Below are 27,622 nucleotides of genomic sequence, written 5' to 3'. Positions count from 1 at the left end.
TAAGGGACAGAGAAAGGGGACCTGTCCCCACAATACCCATACAGAAAAGGGAGAACTGAATTCACAGTATCCAAAGAGGGGAAACAGCTGTGTTCCCTGTACACGAGGGCACCCACAGACTGTGGGCCATACAGTCCCCGTAGGCAGGCCACACCCGCGCAGAGAGAGGGCTGTACTCACATCTACCGTGAGGTGAACTACTTTCCCAGTAAGTACCACAGGAGTCCTGACTCACTCGTACTGACTGGTGTAGATGAACTTCATCAGAATCAGCTCTTGCATGTGTTCGTGGAAGATGTCTTCCAGCGTGCGGCCCCACTCCTCCCTTAGCCAGGTCCGAAATTCCTTCAGAGGACAAGGGTAAGGGAGTCACCAAAATGGAAGGAGAGAGGTCACTATATGTATGATCTGACTGAATGTCTCCAAGCTGAAGGGGCTTCCTGGGGAGCATCTAATATGTGGGTCTGAGGACAGCCTACCTGTAAAAAAGCAACCGAATGGGAGCAACAGACCTCATCGGAATCACACTGAGCTGACTGGAACAAACACCACCCGGAAGCCCCAGCCACGGTCTGAAGCAGGGTGATGTCCAGTCAACCCACCAGGGCAAGCTCCAGCTATACAAGGCCTTGAACAGAGCTCAGGAGTGACTTTCATGTCCATCCAGGGGACACACTGTGCCTGGCACTCAGCAATCACCATCACATGCTCCCAACAGCCCTGGGAGATGGCCAAGGGTGATGACATGGCCAGACTTCCTCTTCTCCCCCACTCTGCTCTTCCCAGGCCATCTCTGAAGGCCCCAGTCAGAAGGAAAGGGGGCTGGCTAGGTAAGAGAGGGAAGGACGCTGGTTAGCTGCTGTAAGGAAAAGTTCAGGCGGTGTCTGTGAACACCTGGGATAGACATGCCTGTCTGGGATGTGGCCAGAGATATGCATTTGTCACCAGGGCCCAGGACCAAGGAAAGCCAGACCTTGTGAACACAGGACGTCTTTGGCCTCATTCCTACAAGACACCCGGCTCCCGGGAAAGCCCTCGTTTCCTGTCGGCCAGGAGTGCAGCATTAGCAGCCTTTAGAACTCCAGAAACTGAGCCCACAACCTCGAAACTTAACAATCTCTCAGGGGCAGCAAGTCATGACTGCAGGGAACCAAAGTTTAACAGCACTGTTTGCTGGAACTCTCCTTTGGGTCTCTGGCCACCAGGAACCCTGGAAACTCAGAAGCTGCCTACCGATGTACAGCCATCATAAACAGACACGCACACTCAACAATGTCTAGCTGTTCTTAGCTGCTCAAAAATCAAAACTCAAACCTCAAAGGCAACAGAAACTCACTGTGCAAGCGGCGGGAAGCCAAGCATTCTCAGGTATCCACTGCGCTGCCATGATCTAAACCCAGGCCACCAGGTCCCCCGAATGGAGAAAACAGCCCTGAATAGCCCTCGGGGCCCCTGAATGACAGATACATCTAGACACAGCTTCTAGCAGTCTGAAGTGGGTGGGTTCCCACTAGACCATGCAGGAGAGCACGGGGAATGATTTCAGACGGCACAGGGTCACGCGCGTGCCCACAGGGATGACAGGCAGGCTTGGAGGGACAGTGCTCAGCAAGGACATCGGTTATGAGAAGCCAATTCCCAATGATGGGACCTCTATTTCAACCAGCAGGAGCCAGGTCAGTGCCCAGGAGAAAAGACAGCCAGGCATGCAAACATCTCCCCACAGCCTCCCTCCTAGACTCCAGGACTCACCTCCTGCCTCCCACCAGACATCCTGTGGTGGTCTGTCTGGTTGCACTTGGTGGAGAACTCATCTTTCTTCACGATCTTCAATGTGACCGAAGGAAAAGGACCAGGAAAAACAATGAGTCCCAATATCCACCACCCTCCTCACAAAAATACATCAAGAATGGTGGCAGGGGCCTACAATTCCATCTACTTGGGAGGCTGAGGGAGGAGATTTCAGGTTCTGCCTGAGCAAGAGGGTGATTGGGGGGACATGGGCTTGCAATCCCAGAGCTGGGAGACAAAGTTGGGCCCATCCCTTGGGCTTGTTAGCCAGCTTAGCATAACTGGCTAGTCCTGGGTCACAGCAAGAGACCCTGACTCAAAACACAAGAGGGACAGCTCACAGGTAACAACAAACACCACCTGAGGCTGGTCCCATCGCCACGTGGATGCACACACATGCTCACATGCATCCACACACAGGTGAACATACACACATGTCCACCTAAATAGATTTTTTTTAAGGGACTGGTGAGATGGCTTTGCAGATAAAGGCATTTATCATCAAGCAAGCCTGTAGATCTGAATTTGAGCCCCAAAGCCTGCATGGCAGGCGAGAATTGACTCCCAGAAGTTGTCCTATGACCCTCAAATGTGCGCTGTGAAACACACATACACACAAAATGGCTGATTTGTAATTTTTTCAAAACATTCAAAACAAAAAAGACCCAAATGCATTTATAAGAGGCCACTGGAAAGGAGAGTCAGAACCCCGCCTCCTGGCACGTCACTTCCAAAGGCAGGCACAGCAGGTCCCCCCAAACTCCTGGGAGCCGCAGAGTGAAGCACGTGACTGCACACTGCCTCACCAGTCAACAGAAGCAGAGAAAACAGCCTACAGAGAGAGTAGAGAAGCTCCAAGCAAAAGAAAGTTCCAGTGAATTCCGGCAACCTCTATCTTCACACGGACACATACCATGGGGGAAAACTCCCCCACTCCACTGAGGTTGGCAAGCCAGAGCCAACAGCTAGGGGTCATAGTTGAACCGCGTCAGGCCGCAGCTAAAGGTGCCACAGCACACATGCCTGGCACCCACCAGGATGGCATGAGGCTGTGACAACCGAAGGAGGATGGCCTTTCAATTGCACATGCCTGTCCCATCCTAAGGACCTAGCCCTCCTCTACCTGGATGTGGCCGTTGTGGGGCCCTTTGTGGCCGTACATACACTCCACCGTGGCTGACTTCCTCTCCATCAGGTGGATTCTAAACAGGGGCTTGAATCGCATGGGGTCGCCAACGTGAGGGTCATGAGGAGGTAGGTACATCCAGCCGATGATGAACAGGCCATCCACCTGCAGCAAGGAGACAGTGGGCACACCAGGGGTCGTTCTCTCCTTCAGCCAACAACGGCCCATCAGAGCCTGTGGCTGCAGACATGAGCCCGCAGCCTCAGCATCTGGTAGCTAAGGACCCTATGGCTGCTTGAGCGTCTTTAAACAGTCCAGGAGCACAGTCAGAGGGTTAATGGATCGTTTACAACAAATCTCTGTTCATTTGGAAAGTAACACCTGGCCCTGAAAGGAAACCCTAGGGGCGGCTTTTCAGTCTCCTCTGCGGAGCCAAAAACTGCACTGCCGCTCTCCAGTGTGGGCACCTCCCCCCCCCCAACCACCACGAGGCCCCCACTCACCACCACGTTCAGCAGTCCTCCATATGGCCCGATGTCTGGCTGCCACAGCCCCAAAATGTGTCTGTATCGGTGAAGCACTGTGGGGAGAGAAGGGGCACTATTACCCAGCATGCTCCTGGGGCACAGGAGACACCTCCACCATGAGCCACTAGAGGTAACAGTCCAGCCCGTGCCCACCACCGTGGCCACTGCTTCTGCATAACTGCTGCTCAGAGCGACAGATGGATGCAGCAGGGTGCCCCTGAAGGTCCTGACTGTCCAGTGCAGAGACGTGGGGTCTGTGAGGGCCATGGAGGCAGGACCACAAAGGAATAGGACCCAGAGGCCTTGGCCTGTGGTGCAGGGAGAGGGACAGCCCAGTCTGACACTGTGAAGAACTGCTACCACCCTCAGGTCCAGTCCAAGACCATCACAGGGGGTTGACAGGCATGGGTCACTGCCCAGGCACAGTGAAGCAGCCATGACTGATTGCTGACACAGCTCAGAGACACATGCACAACTCGACACAGAGGAGGGCCCAGGGAGGGCCCAGGGGCAGGGCACACTAATGTGGACATCTTTGAATGCATCTAACGCTAACAACATCCTCAGCAGCTCTAACAAGTGTCAGGCTGGCTAGTCCACCTGGGACACCACCAGACATGTCCAAAGAGCTACAAGGATACACGGGCTGCAGGCACACTGACCCACAGGAACCATAGCTTCCGAAGATCCCCTTGCTACCTGTCTCTAAACTCACATGCACAGCAGGCAACACCAGAGCCAAAGTGCAGGGAGATGGGGACCCACTCCCAAGAGTGGCCACTGTGTCGTCCTGCAGGGTAAGGAGGATGCTTCAAAGGGCAGATGTAAGAAGAAAACAGCAACAGTCTGTCATCATTTATAGCTAAAAAATAGAAAAGCTGGAGAAATCGCCCATTTTAGAAAACAGAGCAACTCACAGAGATCAGTGACTGTGTGCTGCGGGAACAGGGAGGACACGTCACGGATGACTCCATCTGGTGGCGCATTAATTTACACACAAACCCTGAGGAGAAGCCAGCCTCCTCCCTCTGCTCACACCAGCAAGAGAGTCGGACACCCAGAGGAGAAGAAACAGCAGCTTCTCCCAGCAGTCAGTCTATAAGGAGCTCACAGGATCTACTGAAACACTAAACCTGCCTCCCAGGGTGAGTCCTGTGCTATCCCAAGCGATAGCCTAGGCTTGCCCAGAACAAAGACATCTCAGCAACATTCAGAAAAACAGTCCAAGCATGGCCCCCACCTAAGACAGAAATAACTGGATAAGTTTCTGTCTTCAGGTCTGTTTGCAGACAGTGGGTGAGCCTGAGTGGCCCCATACTTGCCTCTTGTCCAAAAGGAAAAATGCAACTAATAGACCTCTTGTCCTAGTCACGGGGTCAAAGGCAGAATGCCATAGTGCACAACACTGAGAAGATGAGCCCGCCCTGAGCGTTCCCCAGCCCTCCTTGTGGGGGTGGGGGGGAGGTCTGGAGCTCTGTGGGAGGCCTCTTAGCATGCTCCACTGTGCAGGCTAGGGTTCACAGGGGCCATCCACATCCTGTGACCACAGGCAAGGCCATGTCCTCAGTCCTGCTCGTGCCTCAGAACTCTGGAGCATCACCTGACACCCACAGTCACTCCACGTAACTTGTGTTCAGAGGTCTTTGCAGTCGCCCTCAACCCACACAAGCAGGGACAGACAACCACACCAACAAGGACACAAGTGTCCCTGAACGCTCTGCAGAGGCCGATCACTGGCACTCCACAGATCTGTGTCTGCCTGGGACAGTCCTCCATCAGGACACTTCCCATCACCCTTCTAGTCCCATCCACCCCAGGAGTCTGGGGTCCAAGACACTTCATGTGTAAGTCCCAACTCAGGCCCTATAGGTGACTAAAGCCCAGGCAGGGCAAGGTCCCAAAGCCTTCGGTGCAAGAAGTCACAGCAGGCGAAGAGAAAACAACATAACCTTAGAGCCCAGCTGACACTAAGTGCCTGGAAGCCAGAAGCATGAGGCTCCAGGTCACATGGTAAAGGCCCATTTTCTTCTCTGGTAGCACTCAGAGGTTAGGGCTTGCAGGGGCTCACCACCAGTTCAGGCTCTCCAGGCCCCCACCAAGTGCTGGGTGATTCAAATGCACTCAAACCTTGGCAGAACAGCAATCCCCATTCTGTCTCTGCTGCCAGGGACAAGCAGCAGGACCACCAAATAGGAGCCTGAAAACCCTGGCTCTTAGCAGCACCTCCCAGGGGTGAGGGAGAAGGCACTACCTCTCCAGACCTCCTGGGAGGGCTAGACTTCTGTGCTGTTTGCGAAGAATCTATGGCTGCAGCAGGGCAGGGGGTGGGGAAGATCCTTGGCCCTGCACGAGGTCAGCTGTTCCCATGGCTTCCCAGAGCCTTCTCCTCCCTGTGAGGCTGGCAGGACCTGCTGCTCTCTGCTCAGCAGGGAGGGCTAGTTGGCTCGGGACACAGTGTTCTGGAAATACTGTCCCTGCAAAGGGACAGTGCTCCCTAGCTCAGCCTTGCCCAGGTCCCGTGCCCTCCCACGCCTAGGGCCTCCCATGCCCTGTCATGACCTTGGCCGTTAGTCCACCTCGGTGCCAGCCAATGCAGCAAAGGTGTTTGTTAGCGGCTATGCAGTGCCCACACAACACCCAGGAGCATGCTAGACAAAGGCAAGCATCTCACAAGGCTGGGACTGTCCCCAAGGGGAGTCAGAACCTCGTGTCCACAGTAACTATGTGCCCTTGAGAGCGCATTAGGAAACAGTCAGATTGCCTATCCATTCTACTGCTTTTGTTAGGGAGGAAATGGCCATTTGTAACTTTTGTTTGGGGTTTTATTGGAGCTAGGACTGGCCTCACACTTACTATATAGCAAAGTTAGCCTTAAACTCCTAATCCTCCTGCCTCCACCAAGAGCTGGGGTGGCACACAGGGCCACCACTCCCAGCTCTGATCTCTTTCTCATGTATGGAGTGCTCTGTCTGCGTGTGCACCTGAACGCCAGAAGAGGGCTCAGATCTCACTATATATGGTTGTGGGGTGTCATGTGGGTGCTGGAAATTGAATTCAGAACCTCTGGAAGAGCAGCCAGTGCTCCTAACCGCTGAGCCATCTCTCCAGCCCCTCTGATCTCTTTCTTGACAACTGAGGTTCACTCTTGATGTGTCAAAGGAAACTTCCAGGACTCAGAGTCCCAAGGCAGGTGGCTTTTTAAAGACTGTTATAATTTTATTTGTGTGTGTCCACATGCCGCAGTCAGAACACGGAGCTGGGACAAGGATCTGATGGAGTCAGTCCTCCCAGCTTTCCGTGGGTTCCTGAAACTCAACTCAGGCAACCGGGCTTACAAGGCAAGTGTGTTGACCACTGGGCCAAGAATCCAGTTCTAAAGAAGCAGTAGTGGTTCCCTGAGTCTGATGGGGGTGAAGCGGGGGGTGATTTTTCTGTAAGCTCACGTGATTAACTGACAGACTTAGAGAGTGGTTTACATTTCTCTTCTCCTCCTCCTCTTCTTCCTCCTCCTCCTCCTCTTTCTCTTCTTGTTTTTTGAAAAGTATCCTACTCTATAGCTCAAGCTATCCTGGAAGCTATCACAGCAACTCTCCTGCCTCGATCTCATAAGGGCTGGGCTCACAGGCATGTTATTTTCGAATGGAGGAGCCTCTACACTGCCTTCTGCTCTCTGTTCTACCTGAATTTCACTGCCTTAGCAACCAGAGGTAAGAGATGCCTGCCCAAACCACTACAACTGGGGCTAGGCTACTGTGCGATCCCATCCCCTGCATATAGAGCCCTGGCTACCCCTCAGCCTGACCTACCACAGCAAACCACATACCACCAAGCCCAGGCTACCCCTCAGCCTGACCCACCACAGCAAACCACAAACCACGGCTGCAGCAGAGCAAAGGAGAAAAGACCAGGGGTTAGTATCCCCTCCCCCCCGGGGACAGGAGGTGAGCCTGTGGTCACCCATGCAGCGACAGCGTAGCCACAGTGCAGGGCGTGGGTACGTACGGCAGGTGTACACATCTCTGTACTCCATGTGCTCGTAATCGGGGAGAATTTTCATGAAGCGTCCTGACTTCACACGAGGGTTTATACCTGAACAGACACAGCAGGAAAGGCTGAGCCCCCCCCCCCCACATGCGAGCAGCTGCCAGGGGACTCGGCACCCACTTCCTCCTGCCAGAGGTCAGGCTACTGCAGATCACACTACGGGGCAGGTTTCCCTGTTTAAGGCAACTCACTGCGGCCACAAACTCAGGTGGCCCCTGTGACCCCCTTACTCCCTGGTCACAGCTCTTCGGTGGCTGACAGGTCCCTAGAGGTCAGGCAGGGTTCCTTCCCCCTAAAAGACACTGACCCACAGCCAGCTTCGTCATCTCCTTGGCCTCATGCTGTGTGTTTCAGGGCAACATCACCCCTGTCATTGCTGAATCCAGACTGACCAGCCTAGCCACCTGCTCAGGGGCTCAGGCTAACTCTCTTCAGCCATCAGTCCCGGAGTTTAGGAGTGTTCACAGACTTTCAGAATCTCAGCTCCCACACTGCAGAATCACCACCGAAGTATGCTCTGGCCTGCGTAGCCCAAAGCCCCAGGGTGCTAGCAGGCAGACAGGATGGGCTCCATGGCTACAGCAAATTCACAGAGCCCAACAGCAGAAGCCTGCCGTCCGTTTGCCTCCAACCACACCTTGGCAATACTGTCTCCAGGTCTCTACCCACGTGGTTTCTCCCACAGGAGAGGAGCGCAGCTGAGGAACCCCATCCACGTGTGCTCCCTGGGCTGCCACAGAACACGGACACCAGGCAGTGTCCACAGCTGCATCCCTGTGAGGATGAGCCGCCCGGAGCTCCTAACTCCCGAGGGGCAGGCTGTGTCTACTGGCTCGTAATGATGAGGGTCAGGCAGCCATGCTCAGAGCAGTCAGAAGGGGACGGCATCACCCAAAATATGAATGGAAGCCACTTGACCACCATGTGGAACATATGAGCACTACGGGCTCGGGAGAGAGGCTAACTGGGGACAAGGGGTGCTGGTTTTAGAAAGTGAAGGAGTAGGTGAGATGAGAAATGAGACCAGGGGTTAACACGCTTACAGGAAAGGGAACGCAGAGCTACCGAAGGACGTGAAGCGTGGTGCATGCGCAGCCACTCTGAAAACTGAGGAAGCTGATGGGAAACACAGCTCTGCTTCTCAATCCCTGCACGCTGTCTGTATCTCAACAGGCTCAAGTCCAGAAGACCAGAGTGTCCTTATCCAGACTGCACTGCTCAGCGCTGGCCTCTGGTAACAAGTGTTCATACTGAGCCAGAACCCAGCACTCCCAACACAAGAGTAAATGTTTGAAATAACAGACACGCCATTAACCCTGACCTGACCAGTACACGTTCTGTATATGTAGAGAGGTCACTGTATCCCACAAATACATACAATTGTCATGTATGTTAATAACAGAACATATGGGCTGGGTTGTGGGTCACAGACAAAGAGAGCATCTACCTAGCACTGAACCCCCAACACCACCAAAAGTAAAATCTAGATTAGGTAAACAGAAACACAGGCCCTGAATGTCTCGGTTAAGATGTCTTTAGCCATTATGAATTTAAGAGTGATGTGTCCAGGACAGGAGAAAGCAGCACCACTGTTAGTCATGGCTGCCACCACCCACTGCGCTCTGGTACAAAGGACAGGGCGGTGGATAAGACAAAGGGACAACTCACGCTTCGCATAGACGTCCCGGCAAGACACGCCTGTGATCTCCAGCTTCCGTAGGTTCTCACAAACGCCATACTCTGCAACAAGAAACACAACAGAAGTAAACTCGAGAACTCACAAAGCAGCAGAGACAGTGACTGTGACAGCAGCCGAGGACAGGCAGTTACTCCTTTACTCATAAGAATCTGCCCTTTATGGCGGTATTTCAGGCAGGCTAATAAATAAAGCTTCCTGAAGATCGGAGTGCAGAACTAGCCACTAATTAGCCATAGAGGCCAGGCAGTAGTGGCACACACCTTTAATCCCAGCACTTGGGAGGCAGAAGGATCTCTGTGAATTCAAGGGCACCCTGGGCTATAGGAGATTGATCCAGTCTAAAAGAGAAACAGAGCCAAGAGGGTGGTGGCTCACACCTTTAATCCCAGCACGAGGAAGGTGGAGACAGGAAGGGATATGGCTGGGCAAAGAGAATAAAAGGCGGGAGGAGATAGGAGCTCACCGCATTCGGTCTGAGAATTCATGGAAACAGGGTCTTGCCCACTTTGGTCTGAGGATTTGGTAGAGGTCTCTCTAGTGCCTGTTCCTTTACTTCTCTGATCTCTCAGCACCTACCCCAATATCTGACTCCGGGTTTTCATTATTAAGTCCAATTAGAATTTGTGCTATAGTCTTTCACTGTGGCAGCCTCTCTGCCTACTCACAAATGAGAGCCCTGCTCCACTGCAGGCAGGGCCACCCTCAATGCACACCCGTGCTCTCTGCTCCACTGCAGGCAGGACCACCCTCAATGCACACCCGTGCTCTCTGCTCCGCTGCAGTCAGGGCCACCCTCAATGCACACCTGTGCAGTCTGCTCCGCTGCAGTCAGGGCCACCCTCAATGCACACCTGTGCAGTCTGCTCCGCTGTGGTCCAGCAGCCTAACTGTACAATGAGGTGAAGACTCGGTAGTCTGGAACTGGTGCCTGTCACACCTATATGAAGTCTACACTGGTGTTACGGTCCCAGGGGCGCATCATGGCTCCCCTCAGCCCTGGCCTATCCTCACAGCAGATGCTGGAGAGCAGTGGGGCAACAATGTCCCTTTGGTCAAAGTGCCCCAGTCCTACTGAGGGAAATGCAAAAGGGATGTGCAGCCCTTTCTTTCAAGGGTTAAATGGGGCAAAGGACCTTCCATCTTCAAAGACATCTGTAAAGAGGCATCCAATAGGAACCCTCGCCAGTGGGCACTTTGCTAATGACTGTCCATTTAAGTTAGGCAGCCGTGGTGAGGTCGAGCCCTGACCACCTGCCTTAGTAATAAAAACCAAGTGGGTGCCAGGCGGTGGTGGCACAAGCCTTTAATCCCAGTACTCGGGAGGCAGAGGCAGGCGGATCTCTGTGAGTACAAAGCCAGCCTGGTCTACAGAGTTCCAGGACAGCTAGGACTATTACACAGAGAAACCCTGTCTTGAAAAACAAAAACAAAAGCCAAGTGGGACCTCCACTGGGTGTGGCTGCCTGCTAATTTGGCACAGCCATGTGAAAACCCTTCTGTAGAAGTAGATCTTTTTCCTTTTCAAATACTTTGGATGATGCGGTAATTGTCTTGACAGCCCAGACCCATCTCTAACACCACATCAATAGAAAGGTCCTTAGCGCCCTCCCACCTCCTCCAGCTCACCACAGCTCCACCCCACACCCAACTCACCCAACCAAATGCCAGCCCTCTGCCTCAGGTCTCAGGTTGGGGAGTGGAGGTGCTACCAGCACAGTTAACTGCACCAGGCCTGGGCAGCCTCCATCCACAGTGCCATCCCTCACCAGTGTGCCCCTGCAAGGGCTAGCCATGATCCACTATATTTAAACCCATGTCCTCTCCATTAGCACTGAGGCAGGAGACACAGAGGGGATGTGACCTGAACAAGGGACCACAAGCCTACAGTGTGACCCAGGACTAAAGCTAAATCAGCACCCCGAGTAGTGCGCACATGGCATGAAAAGGGGTAAGAGGACCCCGGGACCCAGACAGTTACAACTCACACTTCCAGGATCACACCCTGTGAAGTGTCAGGCTGGGCTTCACAGCACGCCCTCATCGGATGCTCACAGGGACCTCCCATGTCAGGACTCCAGCCTTGCACAGGTGGGACACCAAGCTGCCTGAAATGGGTCAGCCTAGAGTGTGTGTGTGGGGGGTGTCTCTCCAATGTCATGCCCTCAGCACTTCAGTTCTGACAGTCCCCAGAGGCTGGTCTTTTCCCTCAGTAACAGATGTCACCAGCCCCATGCTCTGGATGGATGGGGTCCTGCTAGTGCTCACGGCTGTCAGATGCAGGCATCAAGGAGGCTCTCTGGGTGGCTCTGGTGGGACCTGAGGCACTAGCTCCTTTCAGGCTCCCTTCCTGTACCCTAGGTCCCACATAGCACCCTCCTCTCAGCTGTGCCTGGCCGTCCCCTCCAGGGAGACGATCCAGGCAAGGTCCCAGCACTGGCACACTGGTGTGTGCAGCTGTAAATGGATTTACTGGTGACAAAGCTCAGAGACTGAGTCACACACAGGGGCCATGTCCTGGCTCCCCCACTGATGAGCTCATCTCTCCAGCATATCACAGGGGTCTGGCCAGCTGTCTGTAAAAGGCCCCGCCTACTCACAGCAACTCTATCTGGAGGGAAGGATGCTCACCAACAGATGTGCGGAACAGACGGGGAGTGGAGAGACCACAGTCGGCTGGACCAGGATGTGAGCATCTTAGCCGTGTATCTCTGGCTCACCTTCGGGAAAGTCGCCATCCCCCCCCACAGCCCAGATTCCAACTTCAAATATGGTGACCCAGCATAGTCTATCCTTGCAATTGATTGCTGGAGCTAAGTGGTTCCTATAAAGTCAGCTGAGGAGGAAGGGGCTGAGACAAGGGCAGCAATGTGGCCCAGACCCAGCACCTTGGGCCTGACTTCCATGGAGGTGTCCTTGCCAGGAAGAACCAGAACCGACTACCAAATATAGCTGCCCTGGGTCTCACTGCACAGTGGGTGCACACGATGCGGGAGGCACCAGATCTTAATGCAGTCTAACCTGAGCCCCGGAAAGTTGCCTCTACTCAAGCCCTCAGACCCACAGTCTGTGTGAACTGCCTTTCAAAGCTGAGAGCTCCAATGCACAGGTCAGCTCTGTATGGGGTAACCACAGGCTAGAGAACATTTGAACGCCCACCCGACCATCACGAGAATATGCTAAGAACAGGCTTCAGCCCTCTGTAATCAAGCACCAGCAGATTTGATCCAGGAACCAGACTAACCTCAGAGAGGAAACCTGACCACTAACATGATTTAAGTCTGCAAATTAAACCCAGGAAATTCTTGTCATGGGCTGGGGGCGGAGTTTGGTGGAAGAACACGTGCCTCCCATGCACAAGGCCGTGTTTCATCCCCAGTACCAGGGGCTGGGGAGATTCCGCGGGCAGATTACCCAGTGATTTCAGTTGTTATGAGGCTCCCACAAATGGCTGACATAGGGTGGTGACCTAGGTGTGCGGTGGCTTACAGTAGTGCACTCCATGGTACTTGTACAGAGCCTGTCTGGTGGTCAGGCAGCAGGACTGTCCCGTGGGATTGTGAAGGTCTCTGTAATATTTTGAATGTCTCGGAGAAAACAATGCTAAAAACGCTTCTGCCAATTACCACTGAGCCAGGGCCTCGAGACACCCTAACACGGAGACAACTGGTTTACTTTATCCTTGATTTCTGTGAGAGTCTCGTTCTATAGACCAGGCTGGCCCAGAACTCACTACACAGCCCAGGGAGACCCCGAACACCTGGATGTGGCTCTCTGTTGCTTTGACTGGAGCTTTCTTTACTCTCAAAAAAGCACAATTTGTGCTGGGGATGTAGCTCATGACTGCCTGGCATGTCCAAGGCCCAGGGTTCAATTCCCAGCACTGCACAAAGCAGGCATGGTGCTATCCCAGCACTGGGAGGAAGAGGCAGAAGGACCAGGAATTCAGGGTCATCCTCAGCTGCACAGTGAATCTGAGGCCAGTCTGGGCTACCGAGTGAATTCAGTGCTAGTCTGGGTCACAGTGTGAGACAAGGTCTTAAAGATAAAAAGGGCTCGGTTAAAACTGGTGAAAACTGTTAGGGTAAATATAACTTCTCACAGCCCTCTAAGCCTGTGGCAGCCAGACCAGGCTGTGGGGCTGTGCAGGATCCCGAGAGTGACTGGGACAGAAGAACCTCACAACCAAGAGAGGGTTCTGAGGTACAGCGCCCCCCCCCCCAAGTGCTCTGCGGTGACTTCCTAGATCAGAGTGGCATTTAAGAGGATGCCGGGTCAGCTGGAGCCGATCTAGACGAGTGGGCGGCAGCCTGATGAACATGCCCAACACTCCAGCTGCCCACCAGTGTTGCCTCGGTGATGTGATCTGGCAAATTCTGGCAAGCTCTGAGCACGAGCAGCTATCTCTCAGCAACACTGACTCTCAGGCTGTGCCGAGCGGAGTCAGGCCCAGGCGAAAGCCACAAACAGGTTTACCCACTGGGGGCCAGAGGACTGCAGCAGCTGGTCCACCCACCTCACCCACCACCAGGTGACCTTCAGGGACACCAGTTCTGCTCCAGAGACCAGTCAGCCAGTGCTGCTCCCTCCGTCCTGCACTCCCCTGACGAACACTGCTCCACTGTCCCCCTACATGCGCTCTTCCAGCTCCCTGCCTTCACGTCGCAGTTCTACAGCCTAACCTGACGGAACCACATTAGAACTGAGAGTAGCCGGTCCGTGCGCAGTACGATGAAGGCGGCAAGCCACGATGGGTTTTTCCTTCTCACAAACTCTGGGACAACCACCAGGGAAGAGCAGAGTCATTCTGACCTCACAGCTCCTCATGAGGCTAAGAACAATCTCACATCCTGGCATTGTTCTGCAATCTTCCCACAAGCTTCTAAAGAAGCTGCCCTTAGCTTAGCTCCCACACTGGGCCCTGGCCAACAGCTAGGTAGTAACTTCCCTTGCAGGAAGGCTAGTAAGTGCTCCAGGGAAGGCTAGCTAGCAAGTGCTCCCGCCATCATTCAGCACCAGGCTCGGCCAAGAGGTCTGCATGCCAACCTGACTTGGGTTTGTTTTTGTTGGTTTTTGTTTGTTTGTTTTTTGCATGGTGCTAGAGATAAAACCCTGCGCCATCCCCAGGCCAGGGCACAGTGCTCCTGAGCAATGCAATTAGTGCTGCAGGTCGGCACTTCCTCTTACTCTAGAGAAGTGGCGTAAGTGATTCTCCATGAGAAGCATTTACCCCACAAAAGGCAGCACAAAACCTGGGAGGGTGTGTGCGTGCAAAGGGTGCGTACATCTGCACTGTACGGCCCCACAGAAAATTCAACTCAAGTCTCGCCATGGGACAGCAAGTCTGCTGCCAGGCTTACGCCCAAGGAACTGAAAGTAGGGTCTCCAGAAATGTCACACTCCTCGTTCATACACCCCTCACAGCTGAACAGGGTGGGAGGGTCAGCAAATTCTGACACAAACATGCAATGAGCCACATCTCTGATTCATACTACAACATGGATGATCCCTGAGGACCTGACACTGTGTAAAATGGACCACACAAACCCATGTGGAGTTTGCTTTCTGTGTGGCAAAAGCCTTTGATCCCAGCACTCAGGGGAGGCAGAGGCAGGCAGATCTCTGTGAGTTCGAGGCCAACCTGGGCTACAGAGCTAGTTCCAGGACAGCAAGGGCTGTTACACAGAGAAACCCTGTCTCCAGAAACAAAAAAACAAAAAAAAAAAAGGAAAAAAAAATAGGAAAGCAGGCAGGCCAGGTGTGATGGTGAACACCTTTAATCCCAGCACCTAGGGGACAGAGGCAGGAAAACAGATCTCTGTGAGTTTGAAGCCAGCTTGGTCTAAATAGCAAGTTCCAGGATAGCCAGGGCTACTCACAGAGAAACCCTGTCTCAAAAAAACAAAGAGAGAAAGAAAAAAAGAAAGCAGGTACACGCTAACTCAGGGGATAATCCTGGTAGGGTCGGGGGTAAAGCAGGAGGATCAACTATGAACCCGAGGCCAGCACAGAACTACACAATGAATCCCAGGCAAGCCTGGGCGGGACTGCAAGAAAGAAGAGGTGCACCACAGGGAGCTAGGGCTACAAAGGAGAAAATAGTCCAAATGTTCTGACAGGAAAACTTCCAAAAAAATATTTACAAAATACTCTGAGGCCAAGTGTGGTGGCACACACCTTTGACCCCAGCACTTGGGAGGCAGGTGCCAGCCAATCTCTGTTGAGGTGGAGTGCAGCCTGGTCTACTTAGCAAGTTCCAGCCCAGCCAGGACTACAGTCAAATCACTGGGTCCCATCCCTTGGGGCTCTAGTGCAGGGCTACACCCTCTGGACACGGATTTTGGTCCCACAAGGCCAACTCTGCAACCCAGCTGCTCCCTGCAGATGGTACATCTTTCAACGACTGGACTTAGTGTCACTGTCCCCAAATGTCTCTTTCAGGAACCCCTGGCATGAGTTCCAGAGGAAGCCCAACAGCAGCAGCACAAAGTTCAGGAAGAAAAGCAGTGTGGGTGGCTCTGGACTGGACAAGGGGCCAGCAAGCGATACTGAACTCCCAGGGCCTTGGAGGCAAGCTCCTAGTGATGTCACGGGACCAGGCCAGGAGCTAGGTGCTGACAGATGAGCTCACCAGTGATCACCCCTCCATCCACGGTTCCAGCTTTGGACACTGAAGTCTGTCTGCCCTGCCACAGACGCTGGACTCAGTCATGGTTGTGACTACAGAAGACACTGATTTAAAAAAAAAAAAAAAAAAAAAAAGATTTACTTATTTTAATGTGTATGGGTGTCTTGCCTGTGCGCATTTCTGTGTACCGTGTGTGTGCCTGGTGCCTGAGGAGGCCAGAAGAACACATCATATCCCCTAGGCCTGGAGCTACAGAATGTTCTGAGCCACTATGTGAGTGCTAGGAATTGAGCCTGGGTCCTCTGCAAGAGCAGACAATGCTCTTAACTGCTAAGCCAGCTCTCCAGCCCTCATTTCTTTTTTTAAAATATGTATTAATTTGTTTTCATTTCACATGCATAAGTCTCTGGCATGCATGCATGCATGTGTAGCATAAGCATACAGTGCATGTGGGGGCCGGAAGAAGACACCAATTCCCTAAAACTAGAGTTACAGGTGGGTGTGCAGCACCAGGTGGGAGCTGGGAACTGAACCCGGATCCTCTGCCAGAGTAACCAGTGCTCTAACCACAGAGCCACCTTGCCATCCTGAACATTCAATCTTTTTTTTTTTTTTTTTTTTTTTTTGGTTTTTCGAGACAGGGTTTCTCTGTGGTTTTGGAGCCTGTCCTGGAACTAGCTCTTGTAGACCAGGCTGGTCTCGAACTCACAGAGATTGAACATTCAATCTTAAATAAAGCAAATTCAGAATACTGCTCCTGCAGCTACTGCCCGCACTGTCCATGAGCACCTGGGCACTCGGCTAGCAAACAGACCAGCTGAAATGCACATGGGGTTAGCGTGGCCTCTCAAGCAGCCAGCAGAAGGCGAGCAATCTTCCAGTCCCCAGGAGACAGCTTGGGAAGCCCATTTTGCTCTCGTGACAGCCACCACTGACCACCACATCATCCCCAGACACCTGCAGAGCAGGGAGGGGCCCGCTGTGAGCAAAGGCCCTACTCATCGGTGGTCTGAATTCGGAGTCGGCTGCCATGGACCCTTCAGAGGCTTGGGACGTGATACTCCTGTACACCACTGCCAGGCTTGTGAGTCCTGGCCTGCCCTCCATTCACTGGGGACAGCTAGGCATCTGCCAGAGGACGATGACTCACAAGGCCCAGGCATCTCTGGAGCGGAAGGTGTGTGTGCGGGCTTCAGGGGGTGACCATCTCCTCAGCACAGCCCTACTAGCTGTGTTGACACTCTGTCCAGAGGGAAGACACACCCAGTTTCTCAGATGCCCTGTGGCCGTCTCAGAGAGCCAGTCCACCCAGGTCCGTCCACTCTCTGTGGCGAGGCCAGCCTTCCCCTGGGCCTGCAGAAACAGACTCACACCCGGCCTGTTCTCCTATGGCAGGGCAGCCTTAAAGACCTCCTAAGCACATTTCTCCTGCATCTGCTGCCAAGAGAAAGGTCACACAGGTTGTACACGGAAGTCAACTTCTGAATACCTCAGAACCAGACTGTGATGGTACAGCCCTGTCATCCCAGGTCCAAAGGCTGAGGCAGGAGGTTCAGTTCAAAGCCAGCCTAGACTACCAAGTAAGATCTGGTCTTACAAAAGTAAAACAGGGTTTTGTTTTGTTTTTATTTATTTATTTTTATTTTATTTTATTTTTTTGGTTTTTCGAGACAGGGTTTCTCTGTGTAGCTTCAGAAGCTCTCCTGAAACTCACTCTGTAGACCAGGCTGGCCTGAAATTCACAGAGATCCTCCTGCCTCTGCCTCTTGAGTGTTGGGATTAAAGGTGTGTGTCATCACCGCCCAGCAGAAAGTAAAATAGGTCTAAACCTGGTGTGGTACACTCCCATAACCCCAGCACTGCGGAGGATGAGGCCAACAAAGGCCCACAACCAAGAATCAGCCTCAAGAAAAAAAAAAAATCAGACACAAAGAGCCCGAGTCCGAAGTCAAGTCCAATGGTAGAGAGTCTGCCAGATCAAGGGATCAAGGCCTGGGTTTGAGCCTCACCTCGACCCCCTCCCCAGGCATGGTGACTCACATCTGTACACCACTGCCAGGCTTGTGAGTCCTGGCCTGCCCTCCATTCACTGGGGACAGCTGGGCATCTGCCAGAGGACGATGACTCACAAGGCCCAGGCATCTCTGGAGAGGAAGGTGTGTGTGCGGGCTTCAGGGGGTGAGCACTCAGGAGGCTGAGACAGAAGGATCTGTCCAATATGAGGACAGCCTGGGCTACAGAGCACAACCTTGCCTCACAAGGAACAAGCCAGCCAGCCTAAAACAAGAACGTGTAAGCGTTTCCTCAAGCAGGGAGCTGTGGGATTGTGGGGAGGTGACTCTCAACTCAGGGCCTTCTGCCCTGTTTCCTGGACCGTCTGTTTCTCTGATGGGTGAGCTCAACTGTCCACTGGACATTAAATATTCCTAAACCAGCCGGGCAGTGGTGGTGCACGCCTTTAATCCCAGCACTCAGAAGGCAGAGGCAGGCGGATCTCTGTGAGTTCGAGGCCAGCCTGGTGTACAGAGTGAGTTCTAGTACAGTCAAGGTTGTTACACAGAGAAACCCTGTCTCCAAAAACTAGGGAAAAAAATTTTAAACCAATTCCAGACATCCTCCTAAGACAGCAACTCTAAGCTCAGTGACTTAACATCACAGCACTCAGACTGACAGTCAAGCTGGGAGAGGAGGGGCACTGGCTTCTCCTCTCTGCCACCATCGGGTCAGACAGTGAGGGGCATGATGAGCAAGCCCGTGGCAGACTCCAATCACAACACTGCACAGGACCACAGCAGCATCACAGTGGAAACCAAGGGTGCCTGCCCTACAGTCCTAGTAAGGTGCCGAATTTTGACTGTTTCCTTGTTTTGAATTCCATCTTTTAAATTGTCACATTTTCTTATATTTGTATACACTCAGGAGCCTCTGTGGAATCCGTTTGCTCCTTCCACCAGGTGGGATCAGCGATTGAACTAAGGGCATCAGGCTTGGCAGCCGATGATTTTACTGACAAAGCCATCTTGCCAGCCCCTGCATGAACAGTTTGATCTGGAACCAGGGCCTGAAATGTTGAAACTCAGTAGCCCTGGGCTGGCTTCAGGAGCCACATCCAGCCACAAGATATGAAACTGACCAGCAGCAGGTCTGGAGGAAGCATTAACCACAGACGCCTGCCAGGCAAGGACGGGCTCCCGCCCTAGGTGCTTGGAGACCAGGACTCATTAGAGCCCTTCCCACACGACATAACTGCAAGTGGCCCGTGGCCAAGGGGGTGACGCATCAAAAAAAAATGTTTATGCCCAGGTGGCTGGGTACTCAGCTCTGTCCCTCTCCTCTGGAGACAGCATCACCGCCCTCGGCACAAGCCCTAGAGGCAGGACAGAGCTGGCTACCAGGAGGCACATGTTGACCTGCCCAGGAACAATTGCAATGGGGCTCAGCTGCCCCAAGTCACTCTACAACCTGACATGTGTGTCACCGCAGCGGAGGGACAAAGGACAGCACCTGCATGTGTCACTAACGGGGGACAGAAGACTCTGAGGAGCTCACTGTGTTAGCAACAGTCTAAACATGAAGGACGATGTCATCCCAGGTTTCTGCTGTCTCCCAGGCCCAGGCCACCCTACCCTCGTAGAGAGAGTTTGGCTTTTTTGTTGTCTTTGTTAATTTTCAACAGTTACAGAATGAAACCCAGTGACTCATACACGCTAGGCCAGTATTCATCCCCTGAGCTTCACCCCAGGCTCTCTCTACCTTTTATTCTGAGACAAGAGCTAGCCTGGAACTCAGTCTAATAAAGCCCAAGCAGGCCTTGAGTTTTTGAATCGTCTACCGCAGCTTCCTGAGAGCTGGGATTGCAAGCCCCACTGAAAAATGTATTAAAGCACAATGTTTGGTCCACACTTTGACTGTCGGTCATGGCCCAAGTCTCAGAAACAATAAATCCCACTACAACCAGCCTCACCCACTTTCCTGGGCCAACATCTCAACCCTGCCAGGCAACTGCAGTGCTGGGAGGACCCAGGCCTGCTCAAGGGGCGGGGACAGGCGCAGCTCTTCACCAAAACCAACTTAATTTTTGGAAAGAAGATGCTCAGGGGCTCAAAAAAGGGCACGAATGTCTCACACACAGCAGTTCCCCAGGAAGTTACACACACACAGACACAGACACACACACAGACACACACACACACAGACTGCCTCGGAGAGCCACAAATCCAGGCCTGCCAGCCAACCCGCCCCTCACCTGCATGGATTAGCATTCACCTGCTGAACAGCCAGGTGCACCGAGCCCACACAGCACCCAGCGCCTGTACCCAGTGTGTGCATGGATAAAGCAGGAAACTGGAGAGTTCAAAGCCAGTCTGGTCTGCAATGGGAGATCTCATCCCACAAAAGGCTGCCAGGAACCCAGACAGCACAGTCACAGGCCAAACTCGGCACCTTAGAGCATCAGAGACCACCTGCAACAGAAATCCCTCCTGATAAACTGTTTAAAACTCACAAATAAAAGGGGAAAAAAATGTTGCATGCAGGGCTGGAGAGACTGCCTGGCGGTTAGGAGCACATACTGGTCTCACAGGGCACCTGAGTTTAGCTCCCAGCATCCACATGGAGAGGTTCACAAGCATTTGTAACTCCAGCCTCAAGGGATCTTATATCCTCTTCTGGAACCAGTAGGTACCTGCAGCCACATGCACGTACCCCATACACAAACACACACATATACACAAATAAAAATAGTAAAAAAAAAAAATTTAAATGTTAGTGCTAGATGTGGTAGGTAGCTCACACCTATAACACCAGCACTCTGGAGACTTTCAGTTCTCAGGCCTTTAATTTCTCAAAATTGGAATTTTACTGTAGTGAGATGGTTTATTCTCTGGTCACAGCTCTGGAGTCCCAAAGAGCTGCCAAAGAGCTGCAACAGTGGGGGCAGGGAGCACTGAAGAGACCCTCCCAAACTGCCACTGCTTTCCATACTGGCAATGGGACACAGCACATTTATCCACAGCTCTCAGAGCGTGTCCCAAGCTCCGGGTTAGTTAGCATGACTGGCACATCCCTTTGAAATGTCTAGTTTAACCAAAAGTCTGTGATTCTGGTCTTAGCAATGACCTACCCACATCTCCTACAGTTCCCCCAAAGGCCAGCACAGGCTCAGCTGGCGGACAGGGAGCACTCTGGAGGGAACTGAGTGTCACGGTGTACACACTGAACATCGGATGAAAGAGCAGTCAACTCGTCGGGCAAAAGCACCTGCTGCCCATCCCCTGAGCCCACAGAGCAGAGGTTCTGAACATTGGATGAAAGAGCAGTCAACTCGTCGGGCAAAAGCACCTGCTGCCCATCCCCTGAGCCCACAGAGCAGAGGTTCTCAACCTAGGGGTCAAACAACCCTAGCGCGGGGCTCAACCAAAACCATTGGAAAACTCAGATGTTTACATTACGATTCATAACCGTAGCAAAATTACAGTTATGAAGCAGCAATGAAAATAACTGCTGGGGGTCACCACAACATGAGGAACTGTATTAAAGGGTCACAGCGTTAAGAAGGCTGAGAACCACCGCCGTAGAGAAAGGAGCTGCCCTCCAATCTCCACAAACACACATGCCCCACTCACAAACCCGCCGCACACACAATAACAATACTAAATCAAAGAAGCCATGTATAAAAAGAAAAGGCAGCGCTCAGAAAGTGAAAACAAACTTCACTTGTTCCTATGTGACTAAAGGTTACATAGACTACTGAGGAGTCTCACAAACTTTCTAGGCAAAAACAGGCCTCCAAAGAGAAAATAAGACAAAAGATAAACAGGACATTACACATAGGCCAACAGACATGCCAAACTGCCACGCTCAGGACTGAGGGTTTGGCATGCTTCTTTCCGTCACCCCTCAGGAGAGGCACCTGTCACCAAATGCTCCCACTCAAACTTGGGGTAATCTGCCCAACACCACACAGTGGGTAAGTGGAGCCAAGGCCAGAACTCTGGTGTCAACCAAGAAATTATACAGCATGGTAAAAAGAACTCTGCCGCTGGGGAGGAAAAAAAGGAAACTGCTTTTCTCGCCCAGCCTGCCATCCCACAATCCCACTTTGAGAGGTGCAAGCCCACGAAGATCACCTCAGGGGTTCCCGAAATCAAATGCAAATCCCCTGAATGTCTACAAAATGCACAAAGCAGTCTTCAGAGTGCTGTGGCCAGAAGACAAAAAACGCTGAAGCCCACGGTCACGGGACTAAGCCCATGTAGCATGCAGGCAGCGGAATCCCTGAAGCTCTCTCCACCAGGAAGGCTCTAGGACACACAGTAACAAACCACTCAGGCTGAGCGCGTACCGTGCTGCTGTACGCATATGGAAGGAAGGCCTTCCAAAAGAGACCCTGACAGCTTTTGCGTCCTCGTTCTTGCGGTAATGCACTGGATGGGTGGGCTGACAGATAGGCTGGTTAGGCTTGGGTTTCTTTTATTGTTTGGTTGGTTGGTGGGGTGGGATTTTTAAACACAGGGTCTCACTCTGCAGCCCAGGCCTGTTAATTGGCTAGTTTTCTAAGACAAGAGTCTCACTCTGCAGCCAGGCCTGGTTTGCACTCTGCACCATGCTCCTATCTCGGCCGAATGCCCGGGATATGGGATCTCTTTGCTCACCCTCGCGGCAGCGCCGTCTCCAGATAGTGTCGGTGTGCAGGATGCGGCGGAACCTGCTGCAGACCTGCGCCAGGCTGGGCAGGTCGGTGCCGGGCAGCGAGGCGAAGATCTCCACCAGCAGCTCGGGCGGGAGCTCCAGCAGGGAGCAGCGCGCCGGCCCCGCCTCGATACGTTCCTCTTCGGGGTCCGTGTCCGCCTCACTGTCCGCCGCTGCCGTCTCGGCCGGGCCGCGGCGCTGCTGGCGGCGGCGGCACCCACGCGCGGGGCCCACGCCGCAAAGCCGAGCGCACACCGCCATGCCCGCTACCACCGCGGACGCGCGCACGCGACCGTGCACGCACTGCGCTCTGCGTAGGCGAGACGACCCTAGCCGGGCCTGCCGGAGCCTCAAGCTCCACCCAAAACGTGGCCACGCCCTCCAACAAAGCCCCACCCGCGGAGCTTCCCTCGGCCCCGCGGGGGCAATAGGTTCCGCCCCTAGACGTGGGTTCGCCCTCCCTCTAGCCCTCCCCCCCCCCCCCCCACGCTTCGACCGGACCCTCGGGCAGATAGACCCCGCCCCTCCCTGTGTGTGGCCACACCCTCTCTGCTGCTCTCGCCTACGAATGCGGCCACGCCCTACTGCCAGGCTCCGCCCCCGAGCGTTTGCACTCCTCCCCGCCCCGCACCTCCCCACGCCTCTGAAGCGCTGCTGCTCGCTAAAAGAGGTCGCCGGGTTCAAGCCCGGAATGCCCAGCCCCTAAAAATGATCACACTCCTCCCAACACTGACGCCACCTGCTACAAAGGCAAACAAACAAAATAGTGCAGGATGCCCCGTGTGAGGATCGAACTCACGACCTTCAGATTATGAGACTGACGCGCTACCTACTGCGCTAACGAGGCTCCTTAGCAACCAGCTCTCAACCAGGACCTTTGCACAGGAGGCGTCGCTGTGAGCAAGATCTGGCAAAGGGGATCAAAGTTACTGTCGCCTAGCAACAACGCCACGTCTAAACGACTTGCCCAGGTTGCACCTCGGTCGCAAAGAGGTCTGGTGCTCAGTGTGGTGGGAATTTCAGGTGTCCCCAAGCTGCGCTCCAGCTCACGTTTTCCTGCACAGCACAAGGCATCTAGAAACCTCCATCTCTGGAAAGGTCTATCCTCCGCAGCTCTCTCCACTTCATGACCCTAGAGACTATATCACCTTTTTTTTTTTTAATTATTAAGATTAGTCATTTGCATGGTACTCTCTAATCCCAATTTGGGATTGGAGGATCGAGGCAGGAGGATCAGAAATTTAAGGTCATCCTTGACTAACTTAGTGATTTTTGAGGCAAGCCTGGGATACAAGAGACCCTGTCTCATAAAAAGCCAATGTAAAAAAAAAAAAAAAAAAGCCAACGTGAGGCTTTAGTTATTACTGACCTGTGTGCCCCTTTGTAGTCCACTCAATAAACTACCCTCAACAAGCAAACAAATATTATCTAATTCATTGGTTAAATGATTAATAATAACATTAACCAAGGGCTCCACTTGGTGGCATGTAATCCCAGACCTTCAGAAGCTGAGGCAGGAGGATGAGGACTTTTAGGACATCCTGAGCTACACAGCAAGATTTCATGCCAAAAAATAAATAGATAAACTTGAGTTACATAATAATATTAGCATTGTGTAAGAGTGCAGCTGAGCACACACTGCTCTGGTTCTGGTGTGTGAAGGCTCGTGGGAAAGTTAAGCTCCGTGTTCGTGTGTGGCCGAGGCCCAGGCTAAACCTCCTCAGATCCATCATTTCATGGGCTTTATGTCTAGGAGCCTTCAGTGAGACGACGGAGCAACAGTGAGCTGTGTGTCCTAACTCAGCCTCTGGTACCCAGGACTCACAACCTTCACTGAGCGGGGATTCCTCCTGCCAGCATGCTTCCTAGATGCTGTTCCTTTGCGCGCGCGGTAACACATAAACAAACACCAGCATGTTGCTGCGTCTCTCACTTAACTGGAAAACATCCACTGACCAAACTGACCTCACCAGGTCACCATCTCCTCACATTCTAGCCCTAGCTAGCTTCTGTCTCACCTCCATCCCTGCCCACCTCTGCATTGGCTGCCCTGGTGAGAGGGAGCAGGGGTGACCTCCCGGAAAACGCAGTTCCCAATCTGCCTGGACCCCACAGGCTTCTCCCCAGCCTCGAAACCACACCTTCTAGGAAGTACCCTATGTTGTCCCTCAGGGGACAGGCTTTATTCCAGAGCAAAGGTCCTGTTTATTATAAACACCGTTTGGATGTGGCAACCAGCACATGGGGAAATGCATATTTACCCTCTGAGTACGCAAAATGAAAACTAACAAGGTGTCATGCAGAGGAATGAGGAACACAGGCTGAGCCAGAACCCGAGGGACTGGTGGTTGCATCAGCTTTTGTAGCTGCCTCACCAGACTGGGTGCCACTGCTTTGTGCGTCTTTCCATTCCAAAGTACCATACTCGCTCTGGTACAACAAAGCCAGCCCTGGTGGCAGGCTCCTCGAATCCCAGCGCCGTGGAAGTGGGGTGGGTAACATTACATTTAGAGTTTAGAATTAATGCTTGAAAGACCAAAAGGGAAAGAAAAAAAAAAAGCCTCTATCATGTAAGCCCCTAGCTGGTACAGGCTGTACCCTAGCAGCCGGTGCTCTTAACCACTGAGCCATCTGGCTACTTCTGCTTTGTAATCAAACTAGCTTACCCTGCTCCTTTATGTGTTAAAATTAGACCCTGCCTACAGATAGGCAGAATCCATGTCATCTTAGGGTTTTGCCTTTATAGGCCCTGGGCTGATATGGCTAGGTGCTGCAGTTTGGGAATGCTCTGAAGTGCAGAACTGACCCCAATCAGTCCAGGTGTCAGAAATAAAAAGCTTCCTCTTATTAAAATTTATTCATGGACAGGGCAGTGGTAGCACACGCCTTTAATTCCAGCACTTAGGAGGCAAAGGCAGGTGGAACTCTGAGTTCCAGGCCAGCCTGGTGTACAGAGTGAATTGATTAAATAAATTAAATCTAATAATTGAATAATAATAATAATTAAAAAAAATTATTCATGGTCAATGCTAATCTCTAAGTGAGCCCACACCCATAACAGAAGTTGAGGCAGGCAACTCACTGGGCTGCAGGTGACGGCCTATCTCAAGAAAGACAGTAAGCAAATCTATCAACCCACAATGTCAATAACAGGATCTGGGCAGAAAGGGATTAATATAGCAAACCTTCCCTAGAGGAACTGAGCGCTCATTAAAACATAAAATAATTTGGCCACGTTTTCCACTTTATAAGAATAAATGTACCTATGTTTACTTCTGAAACTCTGCAACTGGAAAACATTAGACAGACACAGATCTACACAGCACATGTAACATGTAACTGTTAGTCAGAGGACAGCGTTGTTTCTGCTCAGAGAAAGGATCTTTGGGGAAGCAGCATTTGTGGTTACAAGAAGTGCGCAGGCCCTCAATTCAATCCCCAACACCAAAATATCACCGAAAACAGGTGAGACCTCGGAAATGGCACACAACTTTAATTCCAGCACTCTGGGGGCAGAGGCAGAACTCTGTGGGTTCGAGGCCAATCTGATCCACAGAGCAATCAGTTCCAGGCAGAGATCCGCAACAAGACCCTGTCAAAAACAAAACAAAACAAAAACTACGGAGGAAAAGTTACAAAGAATATGTACATGTATAAGGAAATGAAGCTAGCTAGGAGAAAAGCACAAGAGGTAGACTGTTCTGGAAAGAAGAGGCAGCTACTTGAGGTACTTGTTAAGTACTAATTTAGCCAGGACGCTGAGAGCGGTGCCAGGCAATGACATACACAAGGATAGGAAAGCAAAGATCTGCCAGGAAGCAGAGACCAAGAGGCACAAAGGCGTGGAAGGAAGGCTCAAGCCAGAACGGAATCTGAGCCGATGAAACAGGAGATGGAGCCAGAACCAAGCAGGATGATGCAATCCCGAAGGTGGTGTTTTGGGAAGCCAGCTCAGGCTTCCAGTGCAGCGTGGGATGCTGATGAACATGCAAGATTATGTTTCATGGAACACAAACACATTTTGTTTTGCTTGAGCGTTTGATACGCACAGGTGAAAATTAACTAGTACATAGAATGTATAGGTCTCTCTACTGCACATAATAACCAAGTTCTTTTACAAACCTTCATATAAAAAGCGGCACATTGGAAAGAAAATGGTGGGACCCTGCAATACTATGGGGTCAGATGCTACTGGTGCAGATGCTACGGAAATCAGTATCAAGGTTCCCAAAAATCTACAATTGGAACTATCAAGCCATGCCACTCCTGGGCGCAAACCTGAAGGACTCCAAAGTCCACGTGCCAGAGATACTTACAGTGTTCACCGCAGCTGGCTCTGTTTACAAGAGCCATGAGACAGAAACCCAAAGAATGGGTGTGGAAAATGCGTCTATACATAAGGGAATTCTATTTAGCTATAAAGATTAACGAAGTTACAATATCTGCAAGAAAATGGATGGAACTGGATGGAGATGATTCTACTAAGTAACATAAGTCAAATCCAGAAAGACGAATAACACATTTTCTCTCCTAAGTGGATCCTAGGTTTCAACGTGTGTATGTGGTCGAGGACATAAAAGTGGAAAGGGCACCGTGAGGGGAGGAGACTCCTAAAGGAAAGCAGAGGGAAGGGTAAGACCGAAGGGCAGAACGCAGGAGTTGCAAGGTTGTGTAGAGCTGCCCGCCACCAGACACAACTACGCCAAACCAAGTCTGAATAAAACAAGCAAAAAAACGTAGACTTTGCCAGGTGGTGGCACACACCTCTTTAATCCCGAGGCAGGCAGATCTCTAAATTCGAGACCAGCCTGGACTACAAAGAAACTTAAAAAAATAAATTAAATAAATAAATACTAAAAAAGTGTCGACTTTGGGTAAACATGGTGGCTCACGCCTGTAATGTCAGAAGGCTGAGGCAGCCAGAGGAACCAGAGTTCCAGGCCAGCCCAGGCTCCAGTATGAGCCCTGAGAAATGTTAATAAAACGTAAACAGTGGCGGAAAGCATCTGTTCGTCCGTGCCAGGAGTCAGAAGCCAAGTGCAGGGTGGTTGAAAGTGCGGGAAAGGCCCCCACCAGGCGCCAGGACGGGGCCAAGGCACGACCAAGACCTTGCACGCCTG

General features: G+C 52.2%; 1 protein-coding gene and 1 non-coding gene across 2 annotated transcripts in view; both read right to left on the bottom strand.

The window, feature by feature from the left end:
- The window catches only part of Fbxo31 (F-box protein 31), a 29,371-nt gene extending 6,496 nt beyond the window's left edge, over window positions 1-22,875 (bottom strand). The window contains exons 1-6 of the mRNA XM_041649831.1: window positions 22,466-22,875; window positions 9,157-9,228; window positions 3,421-3,497; window positions 2,915-3,082; window positions 1,753-1,827; window positions 236-345 (exon numbers count right to left, since the gene is read on the bottom strand). Coding sequence (XP_041505765.1) covers window positions 236-345; window positions 1,753-1,827; window positions 2,915-3,082; window positions 3,421-3,497; window positions 9,157-9,228; window positions 22,466-22,763 — 800 coding nt within the window. The 5' untranslated portion in view covers window positions 22,764-22,875. The remainder of the gene's footprint in view (window positions 1-235; window positions 346-1,752; window positions 1,828-2,914; window positions 3,083-3,420; window positions 3,498-9,156; window positions 9,229-22,465) is intronic.
- A 401-nt stretch (window positions 22,876-23,276) lies between these two features.
- Trnam-cau lies at window positions 23,277-23,349 on the bottom strand. The gene has a single exon. It is a non-coding gene; the product is annotated as a tRNA-Met (tRNA).
- Window positions 23,350-27,622: the final 4,273 nt, after the last annotated feature.

This window comes from Microtus oregoni, unplaced genomic scaffold (genome assembly GCF_018167655.1).
Source record: "Microtus oregoni isolate MIOR12 unplaced genomic scaffold, Mior012 000004F_ref0000308, whole genome shotgun sequence".
Taxonomy (NCBI): Eukaryota; Metazoa; Chordata; class Mammalia; order Rodentia; family Cricetidae; genus Microtus; species Microtus oregoni.
The sequence above is the reverse complement of the archived record's forward strand: the minus strand, read 5'-3'. Positions and strand labels throughout refer to the sequence as shown.